We start from the raw sequence: 13907 nt of genomic DNA on the forward strand, positions 1-13907 counted from the left end.
TGAACTTCCGAGACCAGGATCACAACAGGACCAGAGGCTTTCTTGCTTTTTACCTGGTGGCACCATCTACTCTAAAGGAGGCCAATGCTTCTGGCATCCCTGGCCTCGTGACCAGGAGGGCTGCTACTCGTCTTTTTCCTTGTTTTGTGAAAAATACAGGCATCTGCCTAGGGTAGGTGTATCCAAGCTTTGCCAAAGACTGTGCTTTTACTGGGACGAGACTTAATGTCAAGTAGACAGCATCATCGGCCACCTTGAGAACGCCAGGAAAAGCGATAAAGCGGCTGGGGAACCTTAGTCCGTAAAGTGCAAACGGGATGAGTAATTCATAATTTGGAATAGGATGACAAAGTATGCAGCCACTGCTCCAGACTCAGTTACCAGAGAGCAGCTTGCATTCCCAAATGGTTCACCCGATTACTGCTCTCACAAAATCAATGGGTGTGCACCGACTTCCTACTACGCGCTCAGCAGTCTGCGAGCCATGTAGGGAAGAGAGGAAATCAATGTACACATCACAAGAAAAAGACCACGGCGAGAATACATTTACATTTAGTAAACAGCACAAAGAAACCACATTGAGGCAGTCTGTACTCTACTTTGCTGAACACAATGCCCCCCACAGCCTCGGCCAGAGAGCAGGCACGGCGCCGCCGCCACTCCCCACATGCCTGAGGGTGTCAGTCAGTCACTTGGCCTCCTCCTACCAGCTCGTAATCAACAGTCTGGGAAAGTTCTCCGGTTTAGCAGGGTTTACCTGCTAAGACAAAGGTGGTGATAGGAAAAGGAATGGAACAGGCCACCTCAGGAGGGCCTAGAAAAAGCGGTTCCCAGCAAGGAGACTAACAGCTGGCAAACGAGGGCGAGGCTGGGAGATACAGACCACACTCTGGTTTCCAAAGACCTCAGTCCCATGCACAGCCAGTTGCAAAACCCAGTGATGAAACAGAAATCCACCGGGCCTCCCTCTCAACTCGTTTCACCCCCAGAAGCAATGAGTCCATCAGCAACAAAAGAGTCAACCGGTGCAGAGAAAAACTCGGGCCAGAACTCCTCCTGAGTTCCTGACTGCCCAGGTGACAGAGCGAGGGCGAGTGACACAAGAGAAAAACGCAGGAAAACGCAACGAGGGCAGATTTTCTAGGGAAGGATGTGAACACGCAAGAGAACAGAACAACATTCTACCGAGCCACGAAGAAAGAGTGCAGCAAGAGGAAAGCATAAAGGATGTCGTAAGGGAGAGGATGCAGAAAGGCAGCTGCAGCCCCAGGGGAGAAGAGCTCCTTTTTCAAATCAAGTTCTTCTGGGCCTAGTAAAGTTCTCGACGAGGGTGAGAAGGAGGCAGGGGACTCTCCCCAGAGCAGTCAGCAGTCAGCAAGGGACGGTGAAAGAAAGGGGAGGAGTGGAAAGTGGATGCCTCTGAGCTCACAGGTGAGGTGACACAGAAAACGCTAAAGCTTGGGTGACAGATGATAGCAGTGATTGCCAGGACGGGGTGGGGGTGGGCAGTGTAGCTCAAGAAACTAGTATGCTGAGTGCTTGCCCGGGGAGTTACAAACACAAGCCAATCGGGAGGGACGGGACGGGGGCACGTGTGGGGCAAAGAAATATGATGTGAAGAAGGTAAGAGACTGATCCGGAGATGAAAGGCAACGCTGGGTAAAAGGTAGAGCAAGGAAGACCGGGTGAGGGTAGAGAAACCGGAAGGCATCAGGCAAGGAGGAAGAAACTGAAAAGTGACAGAACCAGGAGTGAAGACACAGGAAGGCATCATGGTTTGTGTGGCAGTGTGAGAAGGCAGAAGGGCAAGGATGGTGAGGGAGCGTGGCCAGGGAAAGGACTCAGCAACAGGTTGTACTGGCAGAGTGGGGCTGGGACAATGTTCTCCCTCGGCAGGGGAGCGTCCAGGGAGCAGGTCGGTAAAGCACTCGGGGAGAAAACAGGAAGCCCGCAGACTTAAAGCAAACCTGGGGGAACAGAACCCGAGGGATCCAGGCTCTGAAGGGAACCCTTGGGCCTGGAACCCCAAAGACAACCTGTGGGAAAACTACGCGCATGACAGCAGTCTGGGAAACACGGAAGCAACAAATGCCAGCGCGAGGCACCAGGGAGCTCCTGGAGAAAAGAAGGGAAAGTGATGAGCAAAGAGTAGGCGAACCATTTGGAAAGGTGATGAGGGTGGAGCTGGTGGGTTGCAAGCACGAGGGAGAGCACAGTTTGGAGAAGGAAGGGGGGGAAGGCTGGGGAACTGGAAGAGGACAGGGATCGAGAACACTCCGGGGCAGGGACCCTGAGGATGATAAGCAGGGACTGGGAGAACCGGTGCGGGAGGAAGAGAAGCAAGGCTAGAGAGATGGAGGAAGGGGTGGGTGACGATCTGGGGCAAATCGCGGGGTGCTCTTCGAGGAGCGGGAGGGTGGCGGCTTTAAGCGTGGGTGGAGGAAGACCAGAAAGGCCCCTGAGAGAAAAAGGGAAGAGAAGGGGAAGCTAGGGAGGTAACACGGAAGAGCGCAGGAGGGCGGTGAGAGGAGAGGGGGGGGTCAGCAGAAAAGACAAGTGTGCAGCTTGGAGTCAGGACGAGGTGGGTCCCAGGACAGGACTCAGAGGGGGATGTGCGAGGCCGAGAGCCAGATGACAGGGCAGCCGAGGCTTGCAGGGTGGCAGCAGGGACACGAGGAGAGCAGAGGAGGAAGGAGGCTCTGCAAGGTGCAGGGGCCCAGCCAGAGAATTCGGGGAGCCCTCGGGGCTCCTTACCTGCTCCGTGTCCCTCTCGTTCAGCGTGGGTAGGGGGGTCCGGGCGCTGGACATGGCGCCGGTATCTCAGGGGAGGGAACCGAGAAGCTTGGAGGAAGGGAGGGAAGGGAAGGCGCGGAGCCCGGCCGGGCGGGGCTTCTCACAGCAGGGGCACCCGCCGCATGGGCCCCGGCCGGGGGTGCGGGGAGGCCGGGCAGCCGCTCACGCCAGCCCGGGGATGCGCCGCTCGGGCTAGGCCGCGCCGGCTCCGAGCGGCTCCGGACCGCACCCCCCCGACCCCCGGCTGGGCTGTGCCGCCTTTCGGCCGGGCCGCGCCGCTCCGCCTACTCTCTGCCGCCGCAGCCGGCCGCCTGCCTCGCTCCTCCCCTGCCCTCAGCGGCACTGCTCCGCGCCCGGCACACAGGCAGCCGCCGCCGGACCTGCTGCTCCCAACATGGCCGCCACCACCGCCGGCCCTCGGCTCTTTCCGCCGGCAGCAGCCGGAAACATCCGAAGCGGCGAGGAACGGGAGGGGGGCGCGCCTCCTCCTCTCGGCCGCGGGCTACGGGTGAATTCCGGAAACACCCGAAGAAGGTAACCCCCGGGGACGCGCGCGCTGCCTCGATTCCGAAGCCCAAGCTTCGGCTCTGTTTACGGAAACCCACGAAGCCACTCGGGAGACTCCAGCCACGCCCATAGGCCTTTCCCCGCCCACTTCAAGCAGGCTCGCCGCGGTTTCCGGAAACACCCGAAGTGGCGCCGCGTGCAGCGAGCCGGCCACGCCCCCGTCCCGCCCCGCAGCCCACGGCAGTCGTCGGCCATTTCCGGCAACACCCGAGGCCCTGCGAACCGCGAGTTGTTGCCTCGGGTAGTGCCCAGAGCCTGACTCTTCGTTTCTTTCCGTCAGTTTCCGGGCCTTTTCAAACCTCCAACCGGGAGCGCGGATCACCTGCGCGCGTTATTATTTGACTAAATAGAAAATAAGGCTGTTAGCGTCCCAACGATTGGCATCCTTTGGTTCTAAAGCAACTTCCCCGTCTGCGTGTCTGCTCATCAGTCGGCCAGTCCCTCATAAAATCCGTCTCCTTTATCACCCAGCTTATCAACATGTGTGTCACCTGTCAAATGCAGCGTTATGACCCCCCTAGCATTCTTCACCTGCCATCGTCTGTCTGGGCTTCTGTGTATCCATACACCCCACGTCTAGTCCGCAGTGTCCCCTAAAGTCCGGGGCGGGCACCAGGTCAGGAGCTGCGGGAGGCTGCGGGGGTCTCCCCCAGCCCTGCATTCCAGCCGCAGCTCGGTGGAAGGAAAATACGACGTGATCTTGGAAAGATTACATAACATCTCTGAGTTTAGGCTCCTTGACGTCCTTATATTAAGAGAATTCGTGCCTTTGTTCCAGGGATGACATTCCAAATAACGTCTTTGAATTCCACTTACCTCTTTTTTTAAATTGTTCAAAATAGCACAAAACGACATTGCACTATGGTAATACTGAGTCACGCCGATTACCTTTTAAAATACCCCTGTAAGGTAAGGCAGAGGAGACAGTCTCATCTTAATTCATTTTTCATTTATCCCTTCTAAGACCGGAAAACTCACACACACACAAAAAGAAACTGGTTGAAAATGAGGATTCCTCAGGATGGAGAAGTTCCCTTCCTTTCCTGGACTTCAGTTTCATCAATAAAGTGAGGTCCCTCCTATCTTTTGAGAGCCCCAACTCCAACAGGAAGTTCACTCTTCACTTCCCCCTAGTCTCTCTCACCAGGGCAAGGCAGTAGGATGGTTTCATTCCCCCGGCTCTGAGCTGCCCCCCACCCACTGTACCCTGGACCTGTGGGAACTTGCCCCACCACCACCCCAGGGCTCCACAGCAGTTTAAGGTGGGCAGCAGCCAGAGTCCCCACAGGAGCCTGAGACCAGGCTCAAGCAGCAAGTCCCCAAAGGTACAGGGGGAGAGAGGCCCCAGGAATTGTGGGGAAAGGTGCTAGATGGACCTCTGACGCTTGACTTTCAACTCCTGTCTTGAGCAGAGCCCTTGGCCAAGTCGCCCCGAGAAATAGGCGGCTGGACAGATGCAACAAACGACGGTATGGAGTACTTTCTAAGGCGACAGGTGCCACCTACAGTGCTCCAGGACACCTCCCCATGGACCATTCTGGGTCCAGTCAGGCTCCCCGTCATTGAGGAAGAAGGAGCACAGAAGAAGGTGTGACGAAAAGAGAGGAAGAAGTGAGGCAGGAGGATAGACCAAACCCCCCACCCCAAATTCATCCGGAAAATCCATGAGAATCATCTGCCCTCTGGTGGCCAAAGAGAGACACACCGCTGATTGCTGTGCCCCATACCACTCCCAGGCTTGGGTCTGGAAAGTAGGGAAAAGGGGGAAAGCGGTTGCAAGAGTAAAGGAAGGTGCCCTCGGGGTCTTTCCTGGCCATGTTCTTGTCTAAGCAAACTCTCCCTCCTCCATGCTTCTAACTCTCTCCAGTTCTCACCCCTGCCTTCTGTCCCTGAGCGCCCACCCCTACTTCACCCATCCTCTCCTCTTCCTCACAAGGCTGCCCAGCTGGTCTCCGTGTCTAGACTCCCTCCAAGCAAATCTCACCAGATGTGCCAGAATAATCTGCCCGAAATCCAGCTCCAAGGACATCTCTGCCCTACTGGAAGGCTCTCAGCAGCTCCTGTGTGAGATCATTAGAGCTGGCTTCCTGGCCCTGGAATCCACGTGGTCCCACAGACCACTACTCTTAGAAGGGCCTGGAGTTTGATTTAATATTCTGCTGTCACCCTCTTGAAATTTTACCCAGGGGGGCCTGCATTTCCATTTTGCATTGGGCCCCACAAATTTTGGAGCCGGTCCCGGTGGTAAGAAAAGTGTTAGCTTGCATTCGAAGCTTTGCACAGTCTAGCCTCAACTTAAGCTTGCTCGGTATCACTGGTTGACACCTCCCCCCTCCCCCAAGTTCCTGCCCTGCCACCAAGCTCTCTCACGGTGTTCTGCGCCACCGTCCCAGATGGACTTCAAGATTCAGGTTCATGGGGCGCCTGGGTGGCTCAGTGGATTAAGCCGCTGCCTTCGGCTCAGGTCATGATCTCAGGGTCCTGGGATCGAGCCCCGCATCGGGCTCTCTGCTCCGTGGGGAGCCTGCTTCCTCCTCTCTCTCTGCCTGCCTCTCTGCCTACTTGTGATCTCTCTCTGTCAAATAAATAAATAAAATCTTTAAAAAAAAAAAAAAGATTCAGGTTCAAATGTCACTTTCTCAAATCCCCTAACCTACCTAGTTCCCCTCAAAGATTAGTTATTGCCACACAGCTACCCCTCTTCAATCTACACACTCATCCATTCACGAATCTCTGTGGCACCCCTACTATGTGCCAGACATTGTTCTAGGTTCCTCAAGTAGGTCAGTGAACAAAATAGACAAAGATCTCTGCCCTTAGGGAACTTAAATCTCAATTACAGGAAGACAGACACCAAGCATAACATTAAGGATTAAGGGCTATGGGAGATAAAAAATGGTCAGCTAAGCAGGATCGGGATTGCAGGGGTGAGTGGGGAGAGTATGAGTCGCGGTATTAAGGCCGTCAGTGTTGGCCTCACCCAGAAGGTAACACGAGACACAAGAGGTGAGGGAGTGAGTATCTGTGGGTATTTGGGGGAAGAGAATTCTAGGCAGAAGGGAAGGCCAGTGCAAAGGCCCTGAGGCAAGAGAACAAGAAGGCCACTGGGACTGGAATAGAGAGGGAGTGCGTAGTAGGAGAAGAGGGCAGAAAGACAGCATGGAGCCGGGCCTGGTGGACCACGCTCTGGCTTTCCCTCGGCATGGATAGGGAGCTGCTGTGGGGACATGATCAGACCGTGTGCTGAGTCAAGAAGAGGGTAAAGGGGCAGGGCAGGCGCAGAAGAAGCCTGGAGACTGAGAAGGAGACTTTTAGGATAATTCAGAGGTGAGGTAACAGTGGCTTGGAGAGGAACACCAGCAGCGGACATAAATGAGAAGTAGTTGGCTTTGGAATGTATTTGGAAGATAGGGTTGATGGGATGTCAGATGGATTGGCTTAGGGGGTGTGTGAGAGAGGAATTAAGGGTACTTCCAAGCTTTCTAACCTGAACAAAATAAAACAAACACAAAAAAAGACATCTACCACAGGCCTCAGACCAGGTAGAAACTGACCAACAGGACCAGGGTTCCAGAGAAGTCATGAGCTCCTCTAGAATCAGGGAATGCAGGGGGTGTGGGATTCCCAGCCCCAGTGGGCACAAAGGGGTTAGGGTAGCGCTCCCACTGTGGGCAGGCAGTGAGGAAAGAAGTCAAGGGGAGGGAAGGGGGCTCAAATGGAAGACATCCTTGTTCTCACTGCTCTGAAATGAGACACTTCATCTTTCTCCTCCCAAACACCAGAGCCAGAGTACGTTCATTCCCGGCAGGCCACTCTCTGTGCTGGGAGGCAGGGACCAGAATTACTCTCTGATCAAGAGTCCGATGTTTGCGGTGAGACAAGACCCACGGATGCCCTCTGACTCGCCACAGACCCTCCCATCTCGTAGAGCATTATCCTATCTTTCTTGGTGTCTCTGAATTTCCATCATGCATTTTGTCACCATGCCCAGACGCCACACTGAAGTCGGGGCATTTCAGAGATGTTGGAGTGTGAGAACCAAATGCCCCTCTGAGTACTCCTGGACTAGAATGTTCAGTATCAGTGCCCCTGCCCAGCCGCCCCCAGGGCTGGCTCTACCCTTCGCATTCCCCTTTCTTTCCTGGTTTTGCTAACACACATTGAGAGCTGTGTACCGTGTGGACGCTATCTCAGTCAGGATGAGCGGGAGGCACGGTTATTTCCCCGAGCTTACTCATAAGGAAGTCAAAGGTTAGAGAACCTCAGTTCCCTGTTGCGGGCGTGGGACTAGAGGAGTCAAGTTCGGGTGTCCTCGCCAGAGGGGGCTCCTTAGTACTTCTGTCATCTTAGGCAAGCCTCTTAACCTCTCTCTACCTTAATTTTCCCATCTTTTCAGTGGGGAGAATAAAGGTACCTACTTCATGAGGTTGATGGGTGAGGATGTGAGTTAATATAGGAAACGTGCTTAGACAGAGCCCGGTGGACGGTGAACGCATTGTGTGGGCTGCTGTTATTATAAGGCATCATCCAACCAGCCTCCCTGAGTCTCCTTTTAATTCTCTCTGCCGTAACCTCCCCGCTTCCCTGGAGAACAACACGGGACTAGAAGTAAGAGAGCCCATTCCGGTCGTGCTCTGTTGCTAATGGATCACGGGAGCCATTAGGAAACTCCCTTCCCCCTTTGAGGTCTCAGACTCCTTGTCTGTCTGGTGAGGGGGAGCTGGACTGGCTGCTGTCTGTGGGGTCATCTATAATGGTATCATCTGAATGTCTGTGCCCCCCCCCCCACCCCAATCAGGATTCCTATGTTGCAATCCTAACCGCCAAGGTGCTGGTGATGGCCTTGGGAGGTATTGAGGTCGTGAGGGTCGAGCGTGACCTACGGGACAGAATGGGGTTGGTGCCCTCCCAAAAAGGGCCCCACAGGCCTCCCCAGTCCCTTCCTCCAAGTGAGGACACAGCAAGAACACTGCCTTCTGTGAGCCAGGAAGGCTCTGGATCTGCCAGCGCCTTGAACTTGGACTTTCAGCTTCCAGAACGGTGAGTAATGGATTTGCTGTTTATAAGGCACGCGTCTATGGTATTTTGTTACCACAGCTCGAGGTCTGTGACAGTCTCCAAAACCCAAACCCAGCAACCATATCCCTCTCACCCTTCCTCAGCCACGGCCAGGGACCGCCACGCCTGGGGAGGAGGGGATGGTGTCCCTGTCAGCCTTGCTCGGTGTGGTCACAGTGAGATGGGACGACCAGTGCGTACCACCCTGGGGGAAGGGTGGGAGGGGAAGGGACATCAGGCAGAGAACCCACCTTCGGAGTCTGTTCTCCTGGGAGGAGGTGCCCTTTAAACCAAGCCCTGCTCCCACACTGGGTCACTGTCCCTGGGCAGCATCCTGCTGCCATCGTCACTGTCACTGAAAAGGCTGGGCATCCTGGATGGGGAGCTGGGCGGCCACATTGGCAGAGGTCCCGGGAGAAGCCAAGGAGAAAATAGAAGTGGGCAGTTTTTCACGGGGCTCAGAGGGAGCATGGGACCTAGAGGGAGTAGCACGGAAGGCTTCTCAGGGGAGGTGACGCTGAGTCTGACCCCAGGGATAGGCAAGCTGTGCAAGGAAGGACTGGCAGATCAGAGCAGCCTGGGGCGGCATGAAGAAGACGGGTCCTCAAGGAGTTCCCATCTCAGGAGGATGTCCGATGGGCCTTGGACTGGCCCACTTGGAGCTGGCAGAGGGAGTTGGTACCAGCTGGTGTCCAGCGCTCTAATTGACTTCCTGGAGGAGGGGGGTAGCAGGCTGAGCCAGACTCATCCGTGTGCCGAGAGGATTTTCCCTAGCATCCACGGCTGTAGAGACACAGCCGGAGCCATCACGCAGGGTGTCTGTAGTCGAAATTCCCACTTTCCTCCCCTGCCGACCTCCCTGGGAAGAAGAGCCCGAGCTCCAAGGAGAGCAGGGACATTCTGTGGTTCCTGGGAATGTTCTTGGCGCCTCCTGCGGGGCCTGGATGTAGCAGGCATCCGTGAACCCCTGGGGAATGAAAGCCAGAGAGCTTTGGCGCACCTTGTTCCCCTCTGCCCAGAATGCTCTTTCTCCGTTGAACTGCATGGCTCCCTACTTAAATGTCCCCTCCCGAGGAAGCCTTCCGAACATGTCAAATGGTGTTACAGGGGTGCATTCCGAATGGAGCCAGATTCCGAATGGAGGAAATTCTGTTCACAAACCAAGTCACCATATTCTTTTTTTTTTTTTTTTTTTTTTTTTTTTTTTTTTTTTTTTTTTTTTAAAGATTTTATTTATTTATTTGACCAGACAGAGATCACAAGTAGGCAGAGAGAGAGGCAGAGAGAGAGGAAGGGAAGCAGGCTCTCTGCCGAGCAGAAAGCCCAATGCGGGGCTCGATCCCAGGACCCTGGGATCATGACCCGAGCCGAAGTCAGAGGGCTTTAACCCACTGAACCACCCAGGCGCCCCCAAGTCACCATATTCTTAAACAAGAAAAAAAAAAAAAAAAAAAAAAAAAACAAGACAAAACAAAAAAAAAAGGAAAGAAAGGCTGTCACAGGTTGAAACGCAATGTATGGACCTTACCTAGTGTCTGATTCAAAGAGATCAGCTGTGGAAAGAGGCTCGTGGAAGACTTCCCGAGAGGGGCTGCGCACCTGTGTGAGCGCACTTAGCTGCTGCCCTTGCAGACACGATGAGATGGCGGATGCCATGGCATGAGTATTTTTGCCGCAGTTAGAAAATGAAAAACAAAAGAGACGTTCATGGACCTATTGGGAAATATGAACACTGACTGGATATTAGATGTCATTAAGGGATTATTAATTTTGTTCAAGGATTTTATTTATTCATCTGAGAGACAGCACAAATGAGGGGAGGGGCGGGGAGAGGGGGGAGAAGCAGGCTTCCTGCTGAGCAGGGAGCCCGATGCGGGACTCGATCCCAGGACCCCGAGATGCTGACCTGAGCCAAAGGCAGATGCTTAACCCACTGAGCGCCCCGGGTGCCCCGGGATTATGAGTATTTTTTTAAAAAAACATTTATATATTTATTTTATTTTATTTTTATTTTTTAAATTTTATTTATTTATTTGACAGAGATCAACAAGTAGGCAGAGAGGCAGGCAGAGAGAGAGGAGGAAGCAGGCTCCCTGCTGAGCAGAGAGCCCAATGTGGGGCTCGATCCCAGGACCCTGGGATTATGACCTGAGCCTAAGGCAGAGGCTTTAACCCACTGAGCCACCCAGGTGCCCCTATATATTTATTTTAAAGAGAGAAAGAGAGAGAGATTGAGGAGAGGGGCAGAGAGAGAGGGAGAGAGAAAATCTCCAGCAGACTGGCCACTGAGCATGGAGTCTGATGGACTCAGGGATCAGTCCCGGGACCCTGGGATCATGACCTGAGCTGAAATCAAGAGTTGGATGCTCAACCCACTGAGCCACCCAGATGCCCTGTTTTTTTTTTGTTGTTGTTGTTGTTTTTGTTTTTTTTTTAATGTAGGCTCCATGCCCAGTCTGGGGCTTGAACTCATGACCCATGTTCTACCGACGGAGCCAGTCAGGTGATTATTAATTTTTATTTATTAATTTTTTAAAAAGATTTTATTTATTTGACAGACAGAGATCACAGGTAGGCAGAGAGGCAGGCAGAGAAAAAGGAAGGGAAGCAGGCTCCCCGCCGAGCAGAGAGCCCGATGCGGGGCTTGATCCCAGGACCCTGGGATAATGACCCGAGCCGAAGGCAGAGGCTTTAACCCACTGACCCATCCAGGCACCCCTATTTATTTTTATTTAATTTTAAGGGATTATTAATTTTTACTTATTAATTTTAATTTACTTTTTTTTTAAGATTTTTACTTATTTATGACAGAGAGAGCGAGACAGGGAACACTGGCATGCAAGAGGTGGAGAGGGAGAAGCAGGCTCCCCACCGACCAGGGAGCCCGACATGGGGCCTGATCCCAGGACTTTGGGATCATGACCCAAGCTGAAGGCAGACGCTCGATGACTGAGCCACCAGGCACCTCCCCCTTTTTTAAAAAAATATTTTATTTATTTTCCAGAGAAAGACAGAGCGAGAGAGTGTGAGAGCACAAGCAGGGGAGAGGCAGACTCACTGCTGAGCAGGGAGCCCGATGTGGGACTCGATCTCAGGACCCTAGGATCATGACCTGAGCCGAAGGCAGACGTTGAATGACTGAGCCACCCAGGCGTCCCGGGATAATTAATTTTTAAAGTGTGATATTGATGTGTTTCATTGAAGATTGCCTCTTAGAGATACAAACAAACCTATTTACAGATGCAATGACAACCCGTCTGGGATTTGCTTTAAAATAATCCAGAAGGGCGGGGGGTGTCTGGGTGGCATTTCCTGGAAGGCATTTTCTGGAAAAGGGACAAGGGAGGAGCAGGACTCCCTCCACCTCAGAGCCCTCAGCTTGGTGCCCAGCCACTGTCACCTGGGAAGCTGAGACGAGCATCCTTCTGCGTCGGCTTGAAGCCCCTTCAGTTGGCTCTGCCGGGTGCAAGGTAGGATCGCAGCAGGTGCCGGCCCGGGGGGGGGGGGGAGGGCGGTGCTGTGGACATTGGCCTGGTGAGGGCACTGGGCACCCCTGTCTGAATGCAGGAGGTGTTGAGCAGTCGTCATCGTGAATGACCTTCCCTACTGCCACCTGACGCCATTCCTGCCTCTCACCCTCACTGACCCCACCGCAGGTCCCCAGGCTCTCCGGGGAAGAGGTCTCAGTCCTCCTGAAGCCGAAACAGGCCATGCAGCTCAGGAGACGAGAGCCCAGGGGTCAGACAGATCCGGGCTCGGCCTGGCTCTGCTCCTTCGCCAGCTCTGGAACGGTGGGCAAGTCACCTCGTTCGTCCTGCTGGGCCCAACCCTTCACCTGTGTAATGGGCACAGTGTGGGGGTGACCCCCCAGTGGAGACAGGCCAGTGTCCCGTCTGTGCTCAGTGCTTAGCTTGCTGCCTGCTCCCAGGGGCCTTCAGTCCTGTCTGTGGAATCCGAGCCCTGCAGGGTGCTCGCCCGGGCCCTGCTGCTCCTGCCTCCTCGGGCGGCCCAGATGTGGGGTCTCTGGAGACCAGAGGGGCTGACGGGGCTGCGGGAGGGACCGAAAGTCCTGCGCCGCTGCCTCCTGTCAAGGCTGGTGCGTTTTTTTTGGGTGGGATGAGGAGCTGACCGGGTTTGGTGTGAAGGCTCTGGGCCAACGCACGTGGTTCCAGGAAGGCTGGAAGATAGACACACTTACGTGTCGCTGTGCCCGCCAGCAGCAGACCCCCTCCCGGCCTGGGCGGCCCAGGCGGGTCAGCTGGTGCCTCCTTCGGGGGACGCAGAGAGGCTGCGTTCCGTCACAGATGCTCCCCCACTCCAGCTCCCCATCCTCCTACCACACCTCGGGTGTGTGAGGGCTCTGCGGTCTCACGGGCTACCCAGCTGTGTGCGGGCAGTGGGGGGCGACGACCAGATCTGCGGCGGCGGAGGAGAGGGAGGTTGGACTGCGGGAGCTGCGGAGGCTGGACCGGACGGGCGATGCCGCTGGGGTGCCCCGCAGGGCCCAGCCAGTGTCTTCTCTTCCCATCCACACCCTCACACACTCCAGTTTCTCTTCGAGGAGGGAAGAGGCTGCTTCCTCTTTTGTCTTGGACCAGTTGGAGCTATACAGCTCTTGCGGGTATCCAGAAAGATCGCCCCACCCTGGACTCCGAGGAGGGCAGCTGTTCCCAGCTGGAAGGCGGCCCGTTTCAGAGAGCAAAGGGGACTAGAAGCAAGGGTGTCAGGAGCTGGGGACAGTGGCACCTTCGTCCCTGACCCCTTCACTCAACGTCGTGATGGGGCTCAGCATCACACCTGGAGAAAGTCGCCACCAGCAGCTCCTGGGCACCGAGAGCGCGTGAGGCTTCCTTGTTGTCTGGGCAGAGCCGCAGCAACGTCTGGCCTGGGGTTGGGGGAGATGGCGAGGGCGGGGGGCACACGCTCCTCTCCCCACTTCTCCCTGGAAACCCAGAGATGCCCACTGGGAGCTCCCAGCCCCACACACTCACAGTCCCTACGGTCCTGGCCGAGGCTGGGCAGACCCTCGGCAACCAAGATGTGGGGATGAAGTCACCGGACAGTCGTGCCACCGGCAGCCACCGCGGCCACCACCCCTGTGCGGGCAGCCGTGTGCACTCTGGGGACTGGGCGCACAGGAAGACACACCAGGAGGGCACCTGACAAACATTTATTGAGCACCTACGATGTGCCAGGCCCCAAGCAGGGTCCTAGGAAAACGAGGTCAACGCAGCCTGGTCCTTGCCCGAGAGGAGCTCACAGTCTAGTGGGCCATTGATCACATGAACAGCCGCGAAGGGGCATTGGACGTCACGATTTTACAGCGCGCTTGAGACATTTTCTCAGTTGTAAACACGCCGTGACACAGCCACGGTGAGTTAAAAGCACGTTGGCATCAATGTAAACACAGTCACGCGGAAAGACATCACCTGCGATGATTCACATTCGTATTTCAAAGCCCGATTTGCAGCCTTAGTTATTCCTCCTGT

The 13907-nt window shown here is 55.0% G+C and overlaps 1 protein-coding gene across 9 annotated transcripts in view; it reads right to left on the reverse strand.

Annotated features, from left to right (window-relative positions):
• The window catches only part of MARK2 (microtubule affinity regulating kinase 2), a 57290-nt gene extending 54402 nt beyond the window's left edge, over positions 1 to 2888 (reverse strand). For all 9 annotated transcript variants that reach the window (XM_046017885.1, XM_046017884.1, XM_046017883.1 and 6 more), the window contains exon 1: positions 2755 to 2888. In XM_046017885.1, coding sequence (XP_045873841.1) covers positions 2755 to 2808 — 54 coding nt within the window. In that variant the 5' untranslated portion in view covers positions 2809 to 2888. The remainder of the gene's footprint in view (positions 1 to 2754) is intronic.
• Positions 2889 to 13907: the final 11019 nt, after the last annotated feature.

This window comes from Meles meles, chromosome 8 (genome assembly GCF_922984935.1).
Source record: "Meles meles chromosome 8, mMelMel3.1 paternal haplotype, whole genome shotgun sequence".
NCBI classification, from domain to species: Eukaryota; Metazoa; Chordata; class Mammalia; order Carnivora; family Mustelidae; genus Meles; species Meles meles.